Genomic DNA, 19134 nt, shown 5'->3' on the forward strand with positions numbered 1-19134 from the left:
CTCTCTCTGTGTTACAGAGAGGAGCTGTGTTCATTCCAAAGGGAGATCGAGGTGCTGTCGGAGCAGTATTCTCAGAAGTGCCTGGAGAACGCCCACCTGGCCCAAGCCTTGGAGGCTGAGAGACAGGCCCTCAGACAGTGTCAGAGGGAGAACCAGGAGCTCAACGCACACAACCAGGTGCACACACACACACCCAGGCACACACGCACACTGATAATAGTCCTCACACTTACCATGACACGTAATGTGCCTTGTGTCTATAGGAGCTGAACAACCGTCTAGCTGCAGAGATCACTAAGATGCGCTCTATGGTGACTGAAGACGGGGGTGGAGACACCTGCAACGTCACACATGGGAAGGAACTGTACGAGCTAGAGGTAAGCTCCTCTCAAGGTGAACCCAAGATTGGACTTGATTTGAAGTTAGCTGAACTCTTCCTGTTTGTCAAAAGGGCACATTGCTCTATGCACAGCTGAAATTTGCCACTGAATCTTACAGTTTTCCTCTTCCTTGCCAGGTGATGTTGAGGGTGAAGGAGTCGGAGGTCCAGTATCTGAAACAGGAGATCAACTCTCTGAAGGATGAACTCCAGGTCGCCCAAAGAGTAAGTCCCAAGACCCAAGTTATCTACAACTGCTTTTTATAGTTTTTCAATGTATTTTATACTATTTTCTCATTTTTTAATGCTGAGGTTGTATTCCTCACCCAACCATCCTAAACTATGTATCCTTCATCCCGCCAGGATAAGAAGTATGCAACGGACAAGTACAAGGACATCTACACAGAGCTGAGCATCGTGAAGGCCAAAGCAGAGAGAGACCTGGGGAGGCTCAGAGAGCAGCTGCAGCTGGCCCACGAGGCACTGGGGGAACCCTCACTGGAGGAGGTGGAGAGGGCAGGAGGATACGGTAGGAATATAGAAGATTTTCTATCCTTCTACTCCATATGTGTGCTATAAATGACATCCTATTCCCTACATTGTGTGCTACAAATGGCACCATATTCCCTACATTGTGTGCTACAAATGGCATCCTATTCCCTACATAGTGTGCTACTTTTGACCTGATCCCTATGGGTCCTGGTTAAAAGTAGTGCACTATATAGGGAATCGGATACCATTTGGGACATATACCGTTGCTCTGAACACTGACCATTTTTCTCCTTACACATAACACTATTACCTCTGAGCGCTCAACCTTTTGATTGGTCATGACTGATACAACAACCAACCAATGTGCCACAATGCCTCAATATTTTAATTTGGTCTCTGAATTTACATAATAAATTATCTAATGTCAAATATAGTCCAGACTGTCTCCAACCGGCAACACACTGACCCCCTTTCAACAAGCAGCCAGAGAATTATTTTATTACATTTATTACAGTAGCGTCTATAGTATACAGTTCAGAAGCTGCAACTAGCCCCTTTTTCCAAATGACTCGTCGTTAAAGAAGCTGTCTGTTATCTCATCAGATATCATGAAGTCCAAAAGCAACCCTGATATTCTCAAGATGGCGGCTGCTGCCGCAAAACGCTCAGAGCGCACCATGAGGTCAAAGGTACGTCTTCTAAACACCTGAGTAAGACATCTTAAAGTGATTTACACAGTAGAGGAGAAGTTTCCCACAGCTGAAGGTTGTGTATGTAAACGTTCAATAGGAACCAAGTGCCATTGGCCTGTGACACACTGCCACCTTCTGGTTAACCACTGCATTACACTGCAACTTTTTACTTCCCCAGCATGTGAATGTACTTTATTGGGTGGGTTATTGGGCCTATGAGGATGCAACAGTTTTGTTATATTACTCTTAAAACCTTGAAACAATCCCTTTGTGCATCTATTTCAGTGTGGGTTAGAATGGTTCTATCAGATGTAGAAAAAAGTGTACCAACACGTGTCAGGAAACCTGGTAAGTGTGGTGAGGTGTGTTTCACCTCTTACTCTCACATGCCGGTGTGTTTCCCCCTTCTGTCCTCAGTCTGTGGCTCGTGACATGCCCTGGGACAGCTAGGGCTGCCTGAGGACCTATAGGCCTACCCTTCTCCTTTAGGTAATTTACCCAACCAGACTACAACGAACAGGATGCCAAAATCACACATCGTTAGTGGGTTTGAATGGGAGCACCTTTTTTTTAATTTTGTTGCCATTGGGACCTTACAGAGAAATATCACTTTAACCAGGGAGAGAAATGAGTGCACGTCTCTGTGTGGATCACTGATGATACTCCTCTCTGTTTGCATCAATCTGCTTCCCTTATGATTCAGTCCTGTCCACATTAAAGTCACAATTAAACCTGGCCATGGTCATTAAGTTGTTTTTTTGTCTCTCTGTTTCTCTCTCTGTCTCCAGAGTCTTAAGGAAGGGCTGACTGCCGAGCAGCGACTCCATTTGTTTGACAAAGACACTAAGGAGTTCTGACAGCGTCGCCTGCGTCGAACCGCTCCACCCACCTTGCTGCATGTTTAGAAAGCCCACTATATTTTAGCTCGGGAATTACTTATTTAGAAACACACTGGTCACCACACACATCGTATATTAAAAAAACATGGTATGAAGATTGAATTTTATGTCTAGACTCAACATTCCATGCACTTCAGTTACTGTGACATTTTGTTTGTTTTTGTTTTCAGCGCCATGTCTTACTGTAAATACTCTGTACTGTTTTTAATGAAGCATCTATCATGCATACACTAAAAAAGATGGCTGTGTAAGCTACTGTTTTAACTCCTTAGTCTGTGTGAATAGCCGAAGGAATAAGTGTAATGTTGTAATGGCTAAACACAACTTCATAATGACAGAATAATTACTTACATATTGATGGAATAATTACTTGCATAAGCAAACCGTAGGAACAATCTTGCCTTCAGGCCTGCGTATTATGCTAGGTGAGGTCAGTATTCACATGTTAATTCTTCCTTCCACCCCCTTATCATTTCAGCACAGATTAATGTCTGGCTCAGTAAACAAGCTATGGAAACAAAATGTTTGCCTGCATCATTGTACAAGTAAACTATCTGCTACATTGGGTGTTGCTCCTCCATTGTCTTGAGTTGTTGACTTGTATATGATTAATATTAGCATCATAGAATATGTTTTCTGAAACATAGGAACATTTTTAAATTACCCCTGGAAGGTGACTGCTGAATAAATACATTATGGATGGGATTTGCTGATTATACTATAAATATATACGTTTATATAATTGTTTTCCTTCTCTGTAATCTTATTGGTCCAGCTGTATGGGAGGATGAGTTGGTTTGTATGTAGTCTTGTTCAGTGGCAATCTCTTTGTATTTATTTAAGTGTTTTTGGATTATTGTCTCACATGCCATTCCCTCTGTACTCTACTATTGTAAATATACAGCCAATGTACACCAACTGACAACAGGTTTATTAGCAATAAATATTTTTGCACCCTGTCTTTCGTTTTCATCTACTACACTGTATTAATCATTTTCTAAACTGATTAAACTAACCAGCATTAAGTATTATTATGTAGTTAAATTACATTGATCATCTAGACTTCTTTACACAGTTCAGATGTGAGAGGACTGCAGTCATATACTGTAGGTTTCCTATCAATAACTTACACTATACAGTGCATTCGGGAAAGTATTCACACATTGACTTTTTCCACATTTTGTTACGTTACAGCCTTATTCTAAAATAGATTACATGTATTTTTTACCTCAATCTATGCACAATACCCCATAATGACAAAGCGAAAACAGTTTTTTAAATGTTTGCAAAATTATATATAAAAAAAAACATACCTTATTCACATAAGTATTCAGACCCTTTGCTATAAGACTCGATATTGAGCTGAGGTGCATCCTGTTTCCATTGATCATCCTTGATGTTTCTACAACTTGATTGGAGTCCACCTGTGGTAAATTCAATTGATTGGACATGATTTGGAAAGGCACACACCTGTCTATATAAGGTCCCATAGGTGACAGTGTATGTCAGAGCAAAAACCAAGCCATGAGGTCGAAGGAATTGTCCGTAGAGCTCTGAGACAGGATTGCGTCGAGGCACAGATCTGGGGAAGTGTACCAAAAAATGTATGCAGCATTGAAGGTCCCCAAGAACACAGTGGCCTCCATCATTCTTAAATGGAAGAAGTTTGGAACCACCAAGACTCTTCCTAGGGCTGGGAGAAAGGCGTTGGTCAGGGAGGTGACCAAGAACCCGATGGTCACTCTGACAGGGCTCCAGAGTTCTTCTGTGAAGATGGGAGAACTTTCCAGAAGGACAACCATCTCTGCAGCACTCCACAAATCAGGCCTTTATGGTAGAGTGGCCAGACGGAAGCCACTCCTCAGTAAAAGGCACATGACAGCCCGCTTGGAGTTTGCCAAAAGGCGCCTAAAGACTCAGACCATGAGAAACAACATTCTCTGGTCTGATGAAACCAAGATTGAACTCTCTGGGCTGAATGCCAAATGTCATGTCTGGAGGAAACTTGGCACCATCTCTACAGTGAAGCATGGTGGTAGTGGCAGCATCATGCTGTGGGGATGTTTTTCAGAGGCAGGGACTGGGAGACTAGTCCGGATCGAGGGAAAGATGAATGGAGCAAAGTACAGAGATCCTTGATTAAAAACCTGCTCCAGAGCGCTCAGGACCTCAGACTTGGGCGAAGGTTCACCGTCTAACAGGAAAACGACCCTAAGCACAAAGCGAAGACAACATGGGAGTGGCTTCGGGACAAGTCTTGAATGGCCCAGCCAGAGCCCGGACTTGAACTCGATCGAACCTCTCTGGAGAGACCTGAAAATAGCTGTTCAGTGACGGTCACGATCGAACCTGACAGAGCTTGAGAGGATCTGAAGAGAAGAATGATAGAAACTCACCAAATACAGGTGTGCCGAGCTTCTAGTGTCATACCCAAGAAGACTCGTGGCTATAATCGCTGCCAAAGGTTCTTCAACAAAGTACTGCGTAAAGGGTCTGAATACATGTAAATATGTTATTTCAGTTTTTATTTGTAATACATTTCTAAAGTTTTAGCTTTGTCTTTATGGAGTATTGTGTGTAGATTGATGGGGGGGCAAAACAGGTTAATCAATTTTAGAATAAGGCTGTAATGAAATGTGGAAAAAGTCAAGGGGTCTAAATATTTTCCGAAAGCACTGTATATATGTGGACACCCCTTCAAATTAGTGTATTCGGCTATTTCAGCCACACCCGTCGCCGACAGGTGTATACAATCGAGCACACAGCCATGCAATCTCCATAGACAAACGTTGGTAGTAGAATGGCCTTACTGAAGTGCTCAGTTATTACTCCAATCAAACTCCACACAACATTCATGTCTTGAACGCTGCCCGCTTTCCTACATTCCCATAATGCTTCACTGTGTTCGCCAGCTGACAAATGCTGTTCTTGAAGTGCAGCTCACGCGCGGAGAGTAAGGAAGTAGCTACAGCCAGGGATTTTTTTATTTTTTATTTTTTTTATCCCGTTTACAAATGTGGAATTTTTCAAAGATATAGCTTGGCGTTTTATGGTACTAGCAGATGGGGTCTTGAACGAGATGTTGGGTGGGACTCACTGTTGAATTGGACGTTTCTAAAGCCCCCCCACTCCTTCCCGTCTGGGTAAGTTTCAGTCTCCGGCAGCGCAGTATGCTGTCTCTCTTTTGTTTCATATGAAGGGCCTAGCAAGTTAGCTTAGCAAGTTAGCTAACCACGAATAAGTCAACGAGGGTAGTTAGCTAGCTATATTAGCTAGATGCATCACTCCGCCGTCATGTGCGGGGAGGTCGATCCCCAAAGCTGTGTCACTATATCCAGCAAATTGTCAAGTATTGTATTATGATAGCCACCAGCCATCCACCCATTGTTTCACAATAAGCTAACGTTGCCATATCAGCTACAAATTAACTTGTCATGTCAGATCCAGCGCAGATCATTAGCTAGCTGGATAAGTGCAGTTTGTGGTACGCGGCTAACTATCTAACTTTGGCGTAACACATCGCGAACTGGCTACATTTGATAACCAAAACAGCACTTATCCTGTTTATTAAGTGAAGATATGGTTAATGTAATAACTACCGAAGTAACTAGCTGTTCTTGTAGTGGCACGGATCATCCTTCACATTTGACTGAGTGAAGACACACAAATGTAGGTAATACAGGACTAATAGCTCGCGCCTGTCAGCTGTCATTCCAGTTAGGGTGAGTTTAGCTAACTAACTAGCTAAACATAAATGTACGTTCTATTCGTTTGTAAGACGGCAGAGGGTTTCGACGCCAGCTGTCAACTTGTTACTTTCTCTTAACCCTATTTTGGTGCATTTCCAGCAAACACTTTTATGATTTGACCACTTTTTCCAACTCAGCTTGGTCACTACACGCTGGTGCAGTTTGGTTGTTCACTATTTACTCATTTGCATAGCTCGCGCGACACTAACGAATCTTCAACAGTTCGGAAACAGAGCTTTGACATCCAACGGAAACTTTACTTAACCTTTTAGGTTTTAGGTCTACTTCTTTATTGTCAGATTACACAAAGTTTGCACTTCGGAGATTTTATTGAAGATGGGTACATTTAACTTTCTAGTTAGCAAATGATGTAATCTATTTGATTTAGCTAGTTACTTGTTGATAAGTTACTATGTAGCTAACTAACTATGTTAGCTAGCTAGAAAGATAAAGACAAAGAGAGCTAAAATCCACTGCTGGCAAATGTGCTTCTGGATGATGGAACCTAGTCTGGAGACCCGACGTTGAATTGCATTGGATTCAACGTCGGGCATAAATGAGGATTTGGATCAGGAAAGTTTCCTCTCATTAACGTTACCTCTACAAGCTAGAACCTTGATTAACATGATGTGTTAACTAACTTTACCGGTTGTCTGTGCGATTGATCCTTTTGGAGGTAGGAATGTGAATATATCCACAAGAAAGTGTAATTACATCAACTTTTCAAGTGCTGGTAGTGCATTCAGATTTATCACCTGAACCATATAAACATGTGCATGAGCTCAGCAAGTATGCATGTGCTTTGAAAAGTTGACGAAATTATACTTTACTGTGGATATTTTGTCCTATTCTTACCTGCAAAAGGACCAACTGCACGGACAACCGGTAAAGTGAGTTAAAATATCACTTTATTTGTAGGGGTCGTAAAGAGGAAACTTTCTTGATACAAACACTCATTTATGCTGGACGTAGAATTCAAAGATATTCATTGTCAGGTTTCCAGGCTCGATGGAACCCAATCTTGACATATATCCAGTCATGTTACCACTGAGGTCAGCAAAAATAAATTCAATGTCAACCTTTCTGTATTTCTGCTCAATTTCAGTTGCTATGGAGCAACCACCGGGGGACTCTGATTTACAGCCCCAAGACCTCTCCTCCACCCGTAGCCTCCCTGCTGCCATAGACCTGACCAGAAAAGGTGAGGATTGCCTCGTAAAAGCCAACTCCATGGAGGCCCTACAGGTAGTCAAGCCTCCAAGCTGGTACCCAGGCTCTGGGAGCAGCAAGGGACTCTCCTTCCCAGAAACTGACCCCAACCACAGGCTTCAACCAGGAGACCAGATCCAGCCGAACGATGCCTTCTCCAACACTACAGTCACCCTCTCCTATGTAAGCAGGTCTCATATCTTTTCCACTCATGACTCTCTCTCTCACCATTCCTCTCTCTACGGCGTACCGTCAATCAGCAAGTTCTCAACAATGGATGGCTACCTGCAGCAGATGGACAGGCCTCTGGGCTTAGTGCCTCAGTCTGAAATGTTTGACTCTATGCCTCCAGCCCAGGTGATGGCTGAGAATGTGGCAGGGGTGTGTCTGATGCAGCAGTGTCATGAAATCAACAGCAGTCGAGTTGCCAGTAATGGAAGAGTGGAGAAATACAATCCTCATCAGAGAGCGAGTTCAATCGAACACAGTCTTTCTCAGGACGCAGACAACAATGCAGGACTGCAGAATGGCAGGAGTAGCAGCAGCAGCAGCTGGTCTAATTCTGCAATATGTATCGATTCCTCTCCAGAGCCTCTCATTACAGATATGGAGGAGGAAGGACAGAGGGCTGACTCAGAGGTTCTCTTTCTCATCTCATCTAGAACGGAGGAGCCTGTCCTCATCCAGGACAGCATGAGTCCCAGGGACCTGTGTTCTCATAGTAGGGAGTATATCAGTCCTCTGGAGGACACGGTCTCTCCCTCTGTTACCTCACTGGATGATGTAGAGAATGTGTTCATTCTGCCTCAGGCCTCCTGCTCACCCAGCTTTGAAAATGATGGTGAGAATGCACCAATGTTAGATACCAGCAAGGACTACCAGCAGCCAGGACATAAAACCAAGGCAGATTCAGAGCCTATTGTTGACTTGACAAAAGACAAGAGCACTCTGCCAGAGGTTTTAGAAAAGAAACCAAAGGAGACGACTGCTTCTCACTTGAATGGTAATGCAAAGGCAGAGCAGAGGACTTTTGAGAGGAAAAAACTTCCCCCTCGCTCTGGCAGGGGAACTAGATTAGAGGCCATAGTGATGAACATAAACCCTAACTGGTATAAAGTATCCACTAAGAAACCCAAGGCCTCGAAGACCCAGCCTCCGACAAATCCCCAGACTCAGAGCAGTCCATCTAAAGCCGACGTTAACAAACAGACCTCATCTGTAGGGAAGAAGAAAGTCCAGAATAAAGCAGCATCTAGCTCAGAGGGAGAGACTAAAGTAAAGGCAGCCGCAACGAAAGGCCGTATGGATAGCATTAACAGGAACACAGACAGTTGTAAAGAGTCTACGTCAGATTCTGAACACACCCGTTTTTCCAAATATCCACACAGCCACAGCACATCTCCAAAAACCTGCAGCCCACCCTTTGCTCCAGACAAAGATTCACAGAAGAAGTCGGCACACAGAGAGTCAGATCCCGAGCCCTCCGAGGTGCATGTACTGACTGTATCACCGCCACTTAAAACATCTCCAAAAAGCCCTGGGAAGCATAAAGTGAAGACTGCATGCAGGGAAGCATCGTCTCCCACAGCCAAAACAGCGAAGGTGACCCCTGCTCCCAAGAAGAAACGGAAGAAACCCAGACTGGGCAAGTTTTCCTCTATGTTCTCCCCTCAGGAGCCTGAGATAAAACTGAAATATGTCAACTACAAGGAGGAGAAGAGGGATATGAGGAGGGACACATTCTCTCCTTTCATCCACATGGGCCTTAAACCCTCCACCACCCCTGCCACCTGTACTGTCATCAACTACCCTGAGGAGGAGAAGCCCAGGCAAAAGAAGGGTCAGGGGCCACAGCAGGCTGGAGGCTCAGGGTCTGGGGGTTTCATCCCTGGGGCTGTACCCTCCACCTCCTGCCTCCAGCTGGGCCGCATCTCCACCCATAGCCAATACCACAGCTCCCTGGTCTGCTGCCTCTGTAGAGGCTCTGCTAACGCTATGGACCTGGGGGACCTCCACGGGCCCTACTACCCTGAGGGCTACAGACCCAGTGCTAAACCCCCTGCTAGGATCCCAGGCCTCAAAGAAGATGAGGATTTCAGTGACTCTGACTCGTCCTGCAGCATGAGAGGCCGGGGCAGAAAGTGTGCTCGGCCCCCGGGGGTCCCCTGGCCCCACAAACCAGGTCCACGGCTGAACCAGGATGGCCTGCTGGGGAGGTGGACTAGCGACAGCGACCCTTCAGGCAGCCCTGCAACAAAGAGGGCCAGGATTGAGAATGGGGCTGGGGTTACATCTGAGGCTGCAGTAGAGGACTGGTACAGCCCCCCTGTGGTGCCTCTAGACCAGTGTGAGTACTGGCTCCACGAGGACTGTAGCATCTGGTCTGCAGGTGTATTCCTGGTGAAGGGGAGGGTCTACGGTCTGGAAGAGGCGGTCAAGGTGGGTCAGGAGACGGTAAGTTTAAATCCTGCAGCCCAGGAATAGAGGTGCCTCTGTTTAATTGAGTATTGATTTATGATTGGGGTGTATAGTTGTATTCAGACCCCTAGACTTTTCCCACATTTTGTTACATTACAGCCTTATTCTAAAATGGATTACATAGTTTTTTCCCCCTCATTAATCTACACACAATACCAAATGACACAGCAAAAACAGGTTTAGACATTTTATTAAAAATGGAAATATCACTATACATAAGTATTCAGACCCTTTACTCCAGTACTTTGTTGAAGCACCTTTGGCAGTGATTACAGCCTCGAGTCTTCTTGGGTATGACGCTACAAGCTTGGCACACGTGTATTTCTGGCGTTTCACCCATTCTACTCTGCAGATCATTTCAAGCTCTGTCAGGTTGGATGGGGCGTGTCGCTGCACAGCTATTTTCAGGTCTCTAGAGATGTTCGATCGGGTTTATGTTCAGGCTTTGGCTGGGCCACTCAAGGACATTGAGACTTGTTCTGAAGCCACTCCTGCGTTGTCTTGGCAGGTTTTCATCAAGGATCTCTCTGTACTTTGCTCTATTAATCTTTCCCTGACTAGTCTCCCTGTCCCTGCTGCTGAAAAACATCCCCACAGCATGATGCTGCCACCACCATGCTTCACCGTAGGGATGGTGCCAGGTTTCTTCCAGATATGACGCTTGGTATTCAAGCCAGAGTTCAATCTTGGTTTCATCAGACCAGAGAGTCTGGTTTCTCATGGTCAGTCCTTTAGGTGCCTTATGGCAATTTCCAAGTAGGCTGTCGTGCCTTTTACTGAAGAGTGGCTTCCGTCTGGCCACTCTACCATTTAAAAAAATAAAATGTAGTTACCTTTTTATTTAACTAGGCAAGTCAGTTAAGAACAAATTCTTATTTACAATGACGGCCTACCGGGGAACAGCGGGTTAACTGCCTTGTTCGGGGGCAGAATGACAGATTTTTACCTTGTCAGCTTGGGGATTTGATCCAACAACTTTTCGGTTACTGGCCCAACGCTCTAACCGCTAGGCTACCTGCTGCCCCAGATTAGTGGCGTGCTGCAGAGATGGTTGTCTTTCTGGAAGGTTCTCCCATCTCCACAGATGAACTCTGGAGCTCTGTCACAGTGGCCATCAGGTTCTTGGTTACCTCCCTGACCAAGGCCCTTCTCTGATTGCTCAGTTTGGCTGGGCGGTCAGCTCTAGGATGATGAAGGCCATTGTTTTCTTGGGGGCTTTTGTTAGCCTTCCCCAGATCTGTGCCTCGACACAATCCTGTCTCTTAGATCTATGGACAATTCCTTCGACCTCATGGCTTGGTTTTTGCTCTGACATGCACTGTAAACTGTGGGACCTTATTATAGGCAGGTGTGTGCCTTTCCAAATCATGTCTAATCAATTGAATTCACCACAGTTGGACTCCAATGAGGTTGTAGAAACATCTCAAGGATGATCAATGGAAACAGGATGCCCCTGATCTCAATTTTCTCATTATGGGGTATTGTGTGTAGATTGATGGGGAAAATGTATTTAATCCATTTTAGAATAAGGCTGTAATGTAACAAAATGTAGAAAAAGTCAAGGGGTCTGAATACTTTGACTGCACTGTATGTAGTGTTCTTTATCTCCCATAGGGAATATGTCTGTTTTACCCATATTTTAAAAAAAAATTTTAAATCATGTTGAGCAATGTAAAATATTATAGCAGCTTGTCTTTTGGTCTTGGCCTTTTAACACAACCAATTAATTATATTTTGTGTTTTCAGACATGTTCTCGCTGCCATAACCCCGGGTGCCACGTTGGGCTGCTTTTTCAAAGGATGCCTCAACAAGTATCACTACAGGTGTTCTCTACAGTCAGGTGAGTCTCCCCCTCTGCCTTGTCCCCATCCCTAGCTTGGGACCCTTCTATGTCTACTTAGTAATGGGCCCAGTTCCAATACTTGTGCCAAAGAAGGGAGGAGGGACGGATAGCATTTGGAAGGATCTCAGCCAGGCATCCAGGACTAGGGAGTATACTGGGTCCTCACATAAGTCTGCCATGATTCTAATGCCATGATTCTAATGCAGGATTGTGTGTGTATAGTCACTTCCTGCTGTGTTGACACCTATTAGTTTTCCAGCCTGTCACTAGCTGCTACAACATCTGACTGATTGCGCCGAGTCCTCATAGTAAACATGACCCAGCCTGATCTAGCAGCCGAGACAAGGGTATATTCATAGGGAAGCAAACGGGCTGAAATGGGGAGGGACCTGAATTTGTCCAATAAGAAACGCTTGTCTTCGTCTTTTCGTTGCGAAATGTTTTGCTACGGTGTGCACTGTAGCAAATAAACTCCAAAGAGCGTTAGACTACAGAGGACCCGCAGTCTGCTGCGTGCTAAGGCATTGAAATGGGACTTGGTTGCAGTCAGCCCAAAAGTTTGAGCCACCTCAGTGACTGATAATATTCGTAGTCTTTTCTGAGACGTGATTTATCATAATGTTGCTTTATATCTGTATCTTATTCAAACAGACATCCAGCCTTGTTCCCTGATTGTCAATTTTGTGTGCCGAATGCCATGTTGTGCCACAGTCTGGTAGAGTGGAGTTTCAGTTGAAGGCTAGGCCTGGTACTGTGTTCAGTAACAGTAAGGGCACCCCAGTTCCATGGACGTGCCCTGTATGTTCTGGAAATGGCTGTTCTCTCTCTGTTACAACCAATCCCTAGCTGTAACCTTTTTGTGTGTGTGGAAGCTGGTTCAGCTGCTGTTTGCTATTGAGCCATCTGATGAATCACTGTCTTTATTGATCCAAGCATTCTTCTCCCCACAGACTGTGTCCTCAATGAAGAGAACTTCTCCATGAAATGCACCAAGCACAAGGTATGGATGGTTGATTAATTGAAGTGACTGCTAGGTTTGATCCTTACTAAACCGATCTCTCTCTCTCTCTCTCTCTGTGATTTCAGTCTCACTGTATTGTACAAATATTGTCTTTGTGGAAGAGTTGAAGCTGGCATGAAGCCAACAATTTAGCAATCCTCCATTTTATGATTTATTGTACTTCGCTAAAATGAAGTATGGCTTCAGTTCAGCATTGACTTCTTCCACATTTTGTTGTTACAGCCTGAATTCTAAATGGATTAAATCATTTGTTTTCTCACCCTTATATACACAGTAACCCATAGTGAAAACAACATGTTTTTAGAAGATTTTGCACATATATCTGTATTTCATTTTCAATAAATCTTGTTTATTTGTTCACACCCATGAGTAAATACTTTGTGGAAGCACCTCTGGCAGTGATTACAGCTGTGAGTCTTTCTGGGTAAATCTGTAAGAGCTTTCCACACCTGTATTGTGCATCATTTTACCATTTTATTATTTTCTAAATTCTTCAAGCTCTTTCAAATTGCTTGTTGATAATTGCTAGACAACCATTTTCAGTTCTTGCCATAGATTTTCATGTCGATTTAAGTCAAAACTGTAAGTCGGCCACTCAGGAAAGTTAACTGTCTTCTTGGTAAGCAACTCCTTGTTTTAGGTTATTCCCAGTTTGGCCCTCATACCATCATGGCCACCTAATCATTTCCAGCTTCCTATTGGCTCATTCATTCCCCCTCTTCTCCACTGTAACTATTCCCCAGGCCGTTGCTGTAAATGTTGTGAGTCATCTTACCTGGTAAAATAAGGTTTAAATAAAGTATTGTCCTGCTGAATGGTGAATTAATCTCCCAGTGTTTTGTGGAAAGCAGACTGAACCAGCTTTTCCTTTTTTTTGTTCTTTTTTTTGTTGAGCTTAGCTCCATTTACATTTATTTTTAGGAAAAACCTTCCAGTGTTTAACGAATACAAGCATACCCATAACATGACGCAGCCACCACTATGCTTGACCAATATGGAGAGTGGCACTCAGTAATGTGTTCATGTATTTGGCCAAAACATAACACTTCTGTATTCAGGCCTATTTGTTGTGCAGCGGTACTTTTTAATGCCTTGTTGCATACAGGATGTATGTTTTGGAATATAAATGTGTATACTGTACAGGCTTCCTCCTTTTCACTCTGTCAATTAGGTTAGTATTGTGGAGTAACTACCATGTTGTTGATCCATCCTCAGTTTTCTCCTATCACAGCCATTAAACTATGTAACTGTTATAAAGTCACCATTGGCCTCATGGTGAAATCCCTGAGCAGTTTCCTTCCTCTCTGGCGACTGAGTAAGAAGGACACTTGTATCCTTTGTGGTGTAGTGATACACCATTCATAGTGTAATTAAAAACTTCACCATGCTCAAAAATATATTCAATGTCAGGATTTTTATTTTTTTTACCCATCTACCAATAGGTACCCTTCTTTTCAAGCCATTGGAAAACCTACCTGTTCTTTGTGGTTGAGTCTGTTTGATATTCACAACTCGATTAGAATTATCTAGAAGGTCACTCAATGTGTGGGGTACAGAGATGAGGTAGTCATTGTGACTTGTTTAGCAGATTTGTACTCCTGAACTTATTTAGGCTTTCCATAACAAAGGGGTTGAATACTTTGATTCAAGACATTTCATCTTTTTGTTTTTAATTGGTTAAAAAATACACATTGACATTGTGTTTTTGTGTATAGGCCTGTGACATAAAATCTCAATCCATTTTAAATTCAGTCTGTAATACAACAAAATGGGGTGAATACTTTCTGGAGGCACTGTACACAGTCCTAGAAAAACCAGAAGGGAATGAACATTGGGATTGGATTTCTCCATGCCCTTAGCCACTGCGAGTATTGTATTGTACAGTACACTGATCTACTTTCAACGTTATATTTTTATTTTCACTGGGCTTTTGTGTGTACGTGTTCCTCCCCAGTACAAGTCATTCAAAGGCCCTCCTGGGAACAGAAGAGATGACAGGTGACACAACCAGGACACAGACTACACATGGTCAGTGGTTCTGTTACGTTATACACAACAGCACCACCTCTCTTATGGTCTTTGTCCCCACAAAATCCAGCATTACTGACCTGTGTGTGCGAGTCATACATTATTGTAACATTCTTTAATAACAATGATGGTAGTGCGGCATTTCTGTGTATATCCAAATCATGAAGTGCTAAAAGTTTAAATATCTTTGTTTGGAAACATGAATGTGTTTCTTTCATTTAAAAAAATGTATTCCGTTCCAGGGTGTTCCGCAGGGTCTCTCCTATGAGCCCGGTAACCATGGCGACACTGGAACACTGTCCTCTGATTTGAAAGCTGGCTTTCTACTCCTCCTGCTACTTGTCCTGTTGCCTTCAAGTGATACGCTGCACAAACTATGCAGAAGACCACGGCTGTCCTTATGTCCTGTTACCTCTGTCCTTCTCATGGGACTGTACAGGTTACGGAGGCTGCTAGATGGGCCAATGACTGAACTGAACAGAGGAGTTGGGTGCGGGGCCCAAAGCCAAGGTCACCATTAGAAGACATGCTAAGCACGTGCTATTGCTTTGTAATTATTTATTAGGAAAGAGGATTCTTTTTTTATTTGAAATGTTGACAATACAATTGGAGATATTTAATTTTGTAAAGATTTGTATGTGATTTATATATTGCTTATTTATTTTTTGGGAATTTCGTTGCTTTTGTTTTTACTTTGCAATTGACCTGGAGGTGTGTGTGTTATTGAAGGCTGGTTGGGTCGTGTTATTTGACGGGTCAAAGAGGGTTATTTAACCTGTGTGTGTTTGACACGCAACAACCCGAACAGACTTCCATAGTTTGTGTGTCTTAAGTTATTAGTAAGAACCAATGCTAAAGATTCCACTTGGTAGAGGAAGTGTTGGTCGAATAGGGGTGGTGTGCAGAATAGTCTAGTATTTAGATCAACCCCAAGTTTCTCTACAGAACCATTTCTGACTACAATACAGGTACTTGATAATATCTATTCATAAAGACCATACTTTGCTACAAGACTCAGTTGACAGGTTTATTCTTATGTGATGATAATAATACCGGATTCATCTGATTTTAATTCTGATTTACAGTGGGCGGGAGTTGGCAAGGTGTGCATTTCAACTGATTTTACTTGCACTATGTTTTGTCTGCCCATTTGTGTAGTGGATATGAAGACTTGAGGGAACTGTAGCTTGTGTGCATTGTTCATTCATCCTGTGACTACTTCCTCTAAAGAGGATGGAAGTTGCTGAAAGCACTTTGGAGAGGCACTTGCCGTGGCTGCAGTATTATCTCCAAAGCAGACTCACCCTGGCCTGTAGCATCTAATTCAGGCACTGCCCCACATGGTTGTTGGTATCTTCAGTAGAGAGAACTTGTTCATCTGTTTTCATTCCATTGACACCATTCCTGTATTTATCTCACTGACACAGCTGTCTGAGACTGAAGTGATTGGTCCACACCTTCATTACCGGTCATCTGCTCTTGGCGTTCCTCTTCTGTTTTTTTACTGAGACTAAACAAATTATTTTTCTTCTAGAATTACATTTACAACGATAATGCAAGCCAATACTACCAATACCTTACACATGCATTATTTGTTTGAACAAGGGCACATGATGTAAACTGACTTGATTTTAGATGACCTCTGTCTGTAGAATTCCCACAAGTATAGGCAGAAGCTCTACAATCAGTAGTTTCTAACCGTCGACCACATTTTGGGCTTTACATCAACCTTTACCAGGTAGCTGTTGATTTGGTCAGAATGGTCATCTTTAACATTCTCCATTCGCCTGTCTGAAGTCAAACTCTCAGCTGAACTCTCCTAAAGCCTTATCACTGCTAGTAGACCTCTAGATTGTCCTACTCATCTTCACCAGCTTTGTTGCAAAGAAATCAGTGGGTGTCCAGTACATTGCCTTCTGTTGGACATCCACACAGCTAACCAGGGCAGCTCGAATGCTGCTGCAGATGTAAACCAAGCAGGTCTGATAGACTGTATATTTAGAGATGTCACTGTGGTTGGTTAATGTAGGTTGTGCTGCCTGGCAGTTAGTTTCTATGTGTACTTTTCCATAGTGACAGTAGAGGCAGTGCTGTTCTGAGACCAGTGAAGTCTGTACAGGGAGACCGAACAGCAGTGACGGTGAATGTTACAGCAGGTCGCTCCCCGGGTGAGGATTCCTCACACAGCAGGAGATACACGTGTGTGTCTGTACCAATATCCACATTAGTATAGCACCTAGAATGAAGCAATGTATTGGGCATGAATTCTAAGTGGTATGGCTTTTGGAATGTAGCTAGCTACACATAACCTCTTCTTACCTCCACATCTGGTTATATTGTGCCATCTGTCATTTTTGTTTATTGTTTTGTATGTGCTGCAGTGAAACAGATTTTGTCAAATACTTTGCAAAATGAGCGCCAAACGCTCTGCTGTTCCTTATTGTCACAGCTGCTTTATTTAATCAAACTGATGCATTGTACCAGATAGGGCATTTGGATTGTTATTTTCATGGTTGTAAAATGGGTTTGGTTTGTAATATTGTTTTCATGTCTAAATCTCAGGGCTGGGTCTCAATTATTCAAATGGTTTTTGTTTTGACCTATGAAATGTTATCACACATTGACTGGAGCAATGCTAACAGTAGCAGGATATTGATCATCACAGCAGAGTATGTGTTGGCTACTATAACCTTTTCTTTACAGTCTACTGGTTAAACCTGTTCTTGATTCAGTTGTATTATGGGTAACATTTGACAAGGCTGCCAATGTCACTTCTCTTTCCCTCTTTATTTTAAGGTGACTTTACAGGTGTTATTTTGTACTGTGTGGGTTTACCCCTGGCTAACAGAGGTCGATGTAACTGTAAAATAAATATTTTGTTGCACCCCTTTTTTTTGTATAATAATAATTTTAATAGTTATAGAGTATAGACAATCAACTGTTCAAACTTGACATTTTCTTAAACTTCCCATAGAACATGAATCTTCATATTATTGCAAACACACTGCTGGTGCAGAGATGCTGTAACATGGTGCTGTTGCAGTTGCTAAATGGCCTGTGTTGTGATCTGATGTAACGGCAAGAAATGTAAGAAGAGCATGTCCGTATCTCCTGCAGAATACTGGGACATTGAGTCCAGGGAACAAACTCACACCGGCATTCATTCCAACCACAGTTTTCATTTTATTGTCGACTAAATCAGAGCTTACAGGGAAGACGGTTGTATTGCAAAGACATACTCGGACACGAGTTCTTGCGCTGTGTTGCCCTACTCACTAAAACGCCATAAATCATGATGCCGCATCAATATGTCACTGTACAGACAGACGGAACTCCAATACACAACTTGCAACACATTACATCATGATAGCTTTGCAGAAACCTCTTTGCCCAACTCATCTATTGGCTACAGCTATGGTCTGCAACCCAGGTTTTAGCCTTAGATTTGAATGATTAGTTGAATCAGGTGTGTTAGTGTTGGGCTAGAATAAAAGCCTGCACATCTAGGGAGTCCCCAGGACTCGGCTTGGTGACCACTAGCCTCTAGAGAAACAACTCCAGCCCTGTGCATCGGGACTGGAAGTTGTTTGGAGTCAGAACACACTAAGGTCATAGGTTGTCACAAGGTGTAGTAATCTCACTACCCAAAACACTGATGAAAGGTCAGTGGAGTTTTTCAACCTTATGGATAAGGTGAGGATTTGGGGAGAGTAAGCTGATCCTAAATCTGCCTGAAGCCAACTTCTACCCGGAGCGTGATTGAACAATACTTCAACTAGCTACAAACATTGAACAGTTCATTGTTGGAAGATGTCAAACCTCAGAGGGAAAACAACTTTACTGACTGTTACACGACATTCATACACCCAATTATGAAGAACAGAATACTACAGCTTGTGACAGCAAAAACATTTTTTTTTTTACAATTGTTTTCCAGCACACACAGATTTATGCAAATATGTCTGGAAATCACAACACACATTTTATTTTTTTAAATCTTATTTCTAATCTTATTTCTGACTTTAAAATGACTCATTCATCACTCTTGGGATGTTTTGCTTGGCAAGGAAGTGAGAAATCCTCTCCAGATGTCCCTTGCAACTTCTCAAGACTTGGCAATTTGGAATCTACACACCATCAAAAATGCATTATTTTGAGAACTACGGTATCTAAACTATTGTAGAAAATCTAGGATTCCCAGGATCAGTAACTTAGTTCTAGATCCTAGTTCTAATTGGTGAGATGGAAACAACATCAACAACATACAAACACAACACATTGAATAAAAATGAACTATTATTGTTTTGTCTGGTATTGAGCCCTAAGATGTCTCAAGAGGTCAT

At 42.9% G+C, this 19134-nt stretch overlaps 2 protein-coding genes across 6 annotated transcripts in view; both read left to right on the top strand.

Moving 5' to 3' along the window:
* LOC106589502 (myosin phosphatase Rho interacting protein) overlaps positions 1-3421 on the top strand; it is a 75167-nt gene extending 71746 nt beyond the window's left edge. For 2 of the 3 annotated variants that reach the window (XM_014179563.2, XM_014179565.2), the window contains 6 exons: positions 18-177; positions 264-377; positions 518-604; positions 743-908; positions 1475-1560; positions 2352-3421. In XM_014179563.2, coding sequence (XP_014035038.1) covers positions 18-177; positions 264-377; positions 518-604; positions 743-908; positions 1475-1560; positions 2352-2420 — 682 coding nt within the window. In that variant the 3' untranslated portion in view covers positions 2421-3421. Of the gene's footprint in view, positions 1-17; positions 178-263; positions 378-517; positions 605-742; positions 909-1474; positions 1561-1980; positions 2053-2351 lie in introns of all 3 variants that reach the window. The other variant, XM_014179564.2, reaches the window with a different exon arrangement.
* Positions 3422-5367: 1946 nt separating this feature from the next.
* On the top strand, positions 5368-17680 carry si:dkey-94l16.4 (retinoic acid-induced protein 1). 3 transcript variants are annotated; one of them, XM_014179567.2, is made up of 6 exons: positions 5368-5605; positions 7317-9874; positions 11645-11739; positions 12693-12742; positions 14718-14791; positions 15034-17680. In XM_014179567.2, exons 2-4 carry the CDS (start codon positions 7322-7324, stop codon positions 12706-12708), a joined length of 2664 nt encoding a protein of 887 aa, XP_014035042.2. In that variant the 5' UTR covers positions 5368-5605; positions 7317-7321; the 3' UTR covers positions 12709-12742; positions 14718-14791; positions 15034-17680. The 3 variants fall into 3 exon arrangements, with proteins under 3 accessions (XP_014035042.2, XP_014035043.2, XP_014035041.2); XM_014179568.2 differs by lacking the exon at positions 5368-5605 and adding an exon at positions 5921-6131; XM_014179566.2 differs by lacking the exon at positions 5368-5605 and adding an exon at positions 6237-6551.
* The last annotated feature ends 1454 nt before the right edge of the window (positions 17681-19134 follow it).

Source organism: Salmo salar, chromosome ssa28, assembly GCF_905237065.1.
Source record: "Salmo salar chromosome ssa28, Ssal_v3.1, whole genome shotgun sequence".
In the NCBI taxonomy this organism is placed as follows: Eukaryota; Metazoa; Chordata; class Actinopteri; order Salmoniformes; family Salmonidae; genus Salmo; species Salmo salar.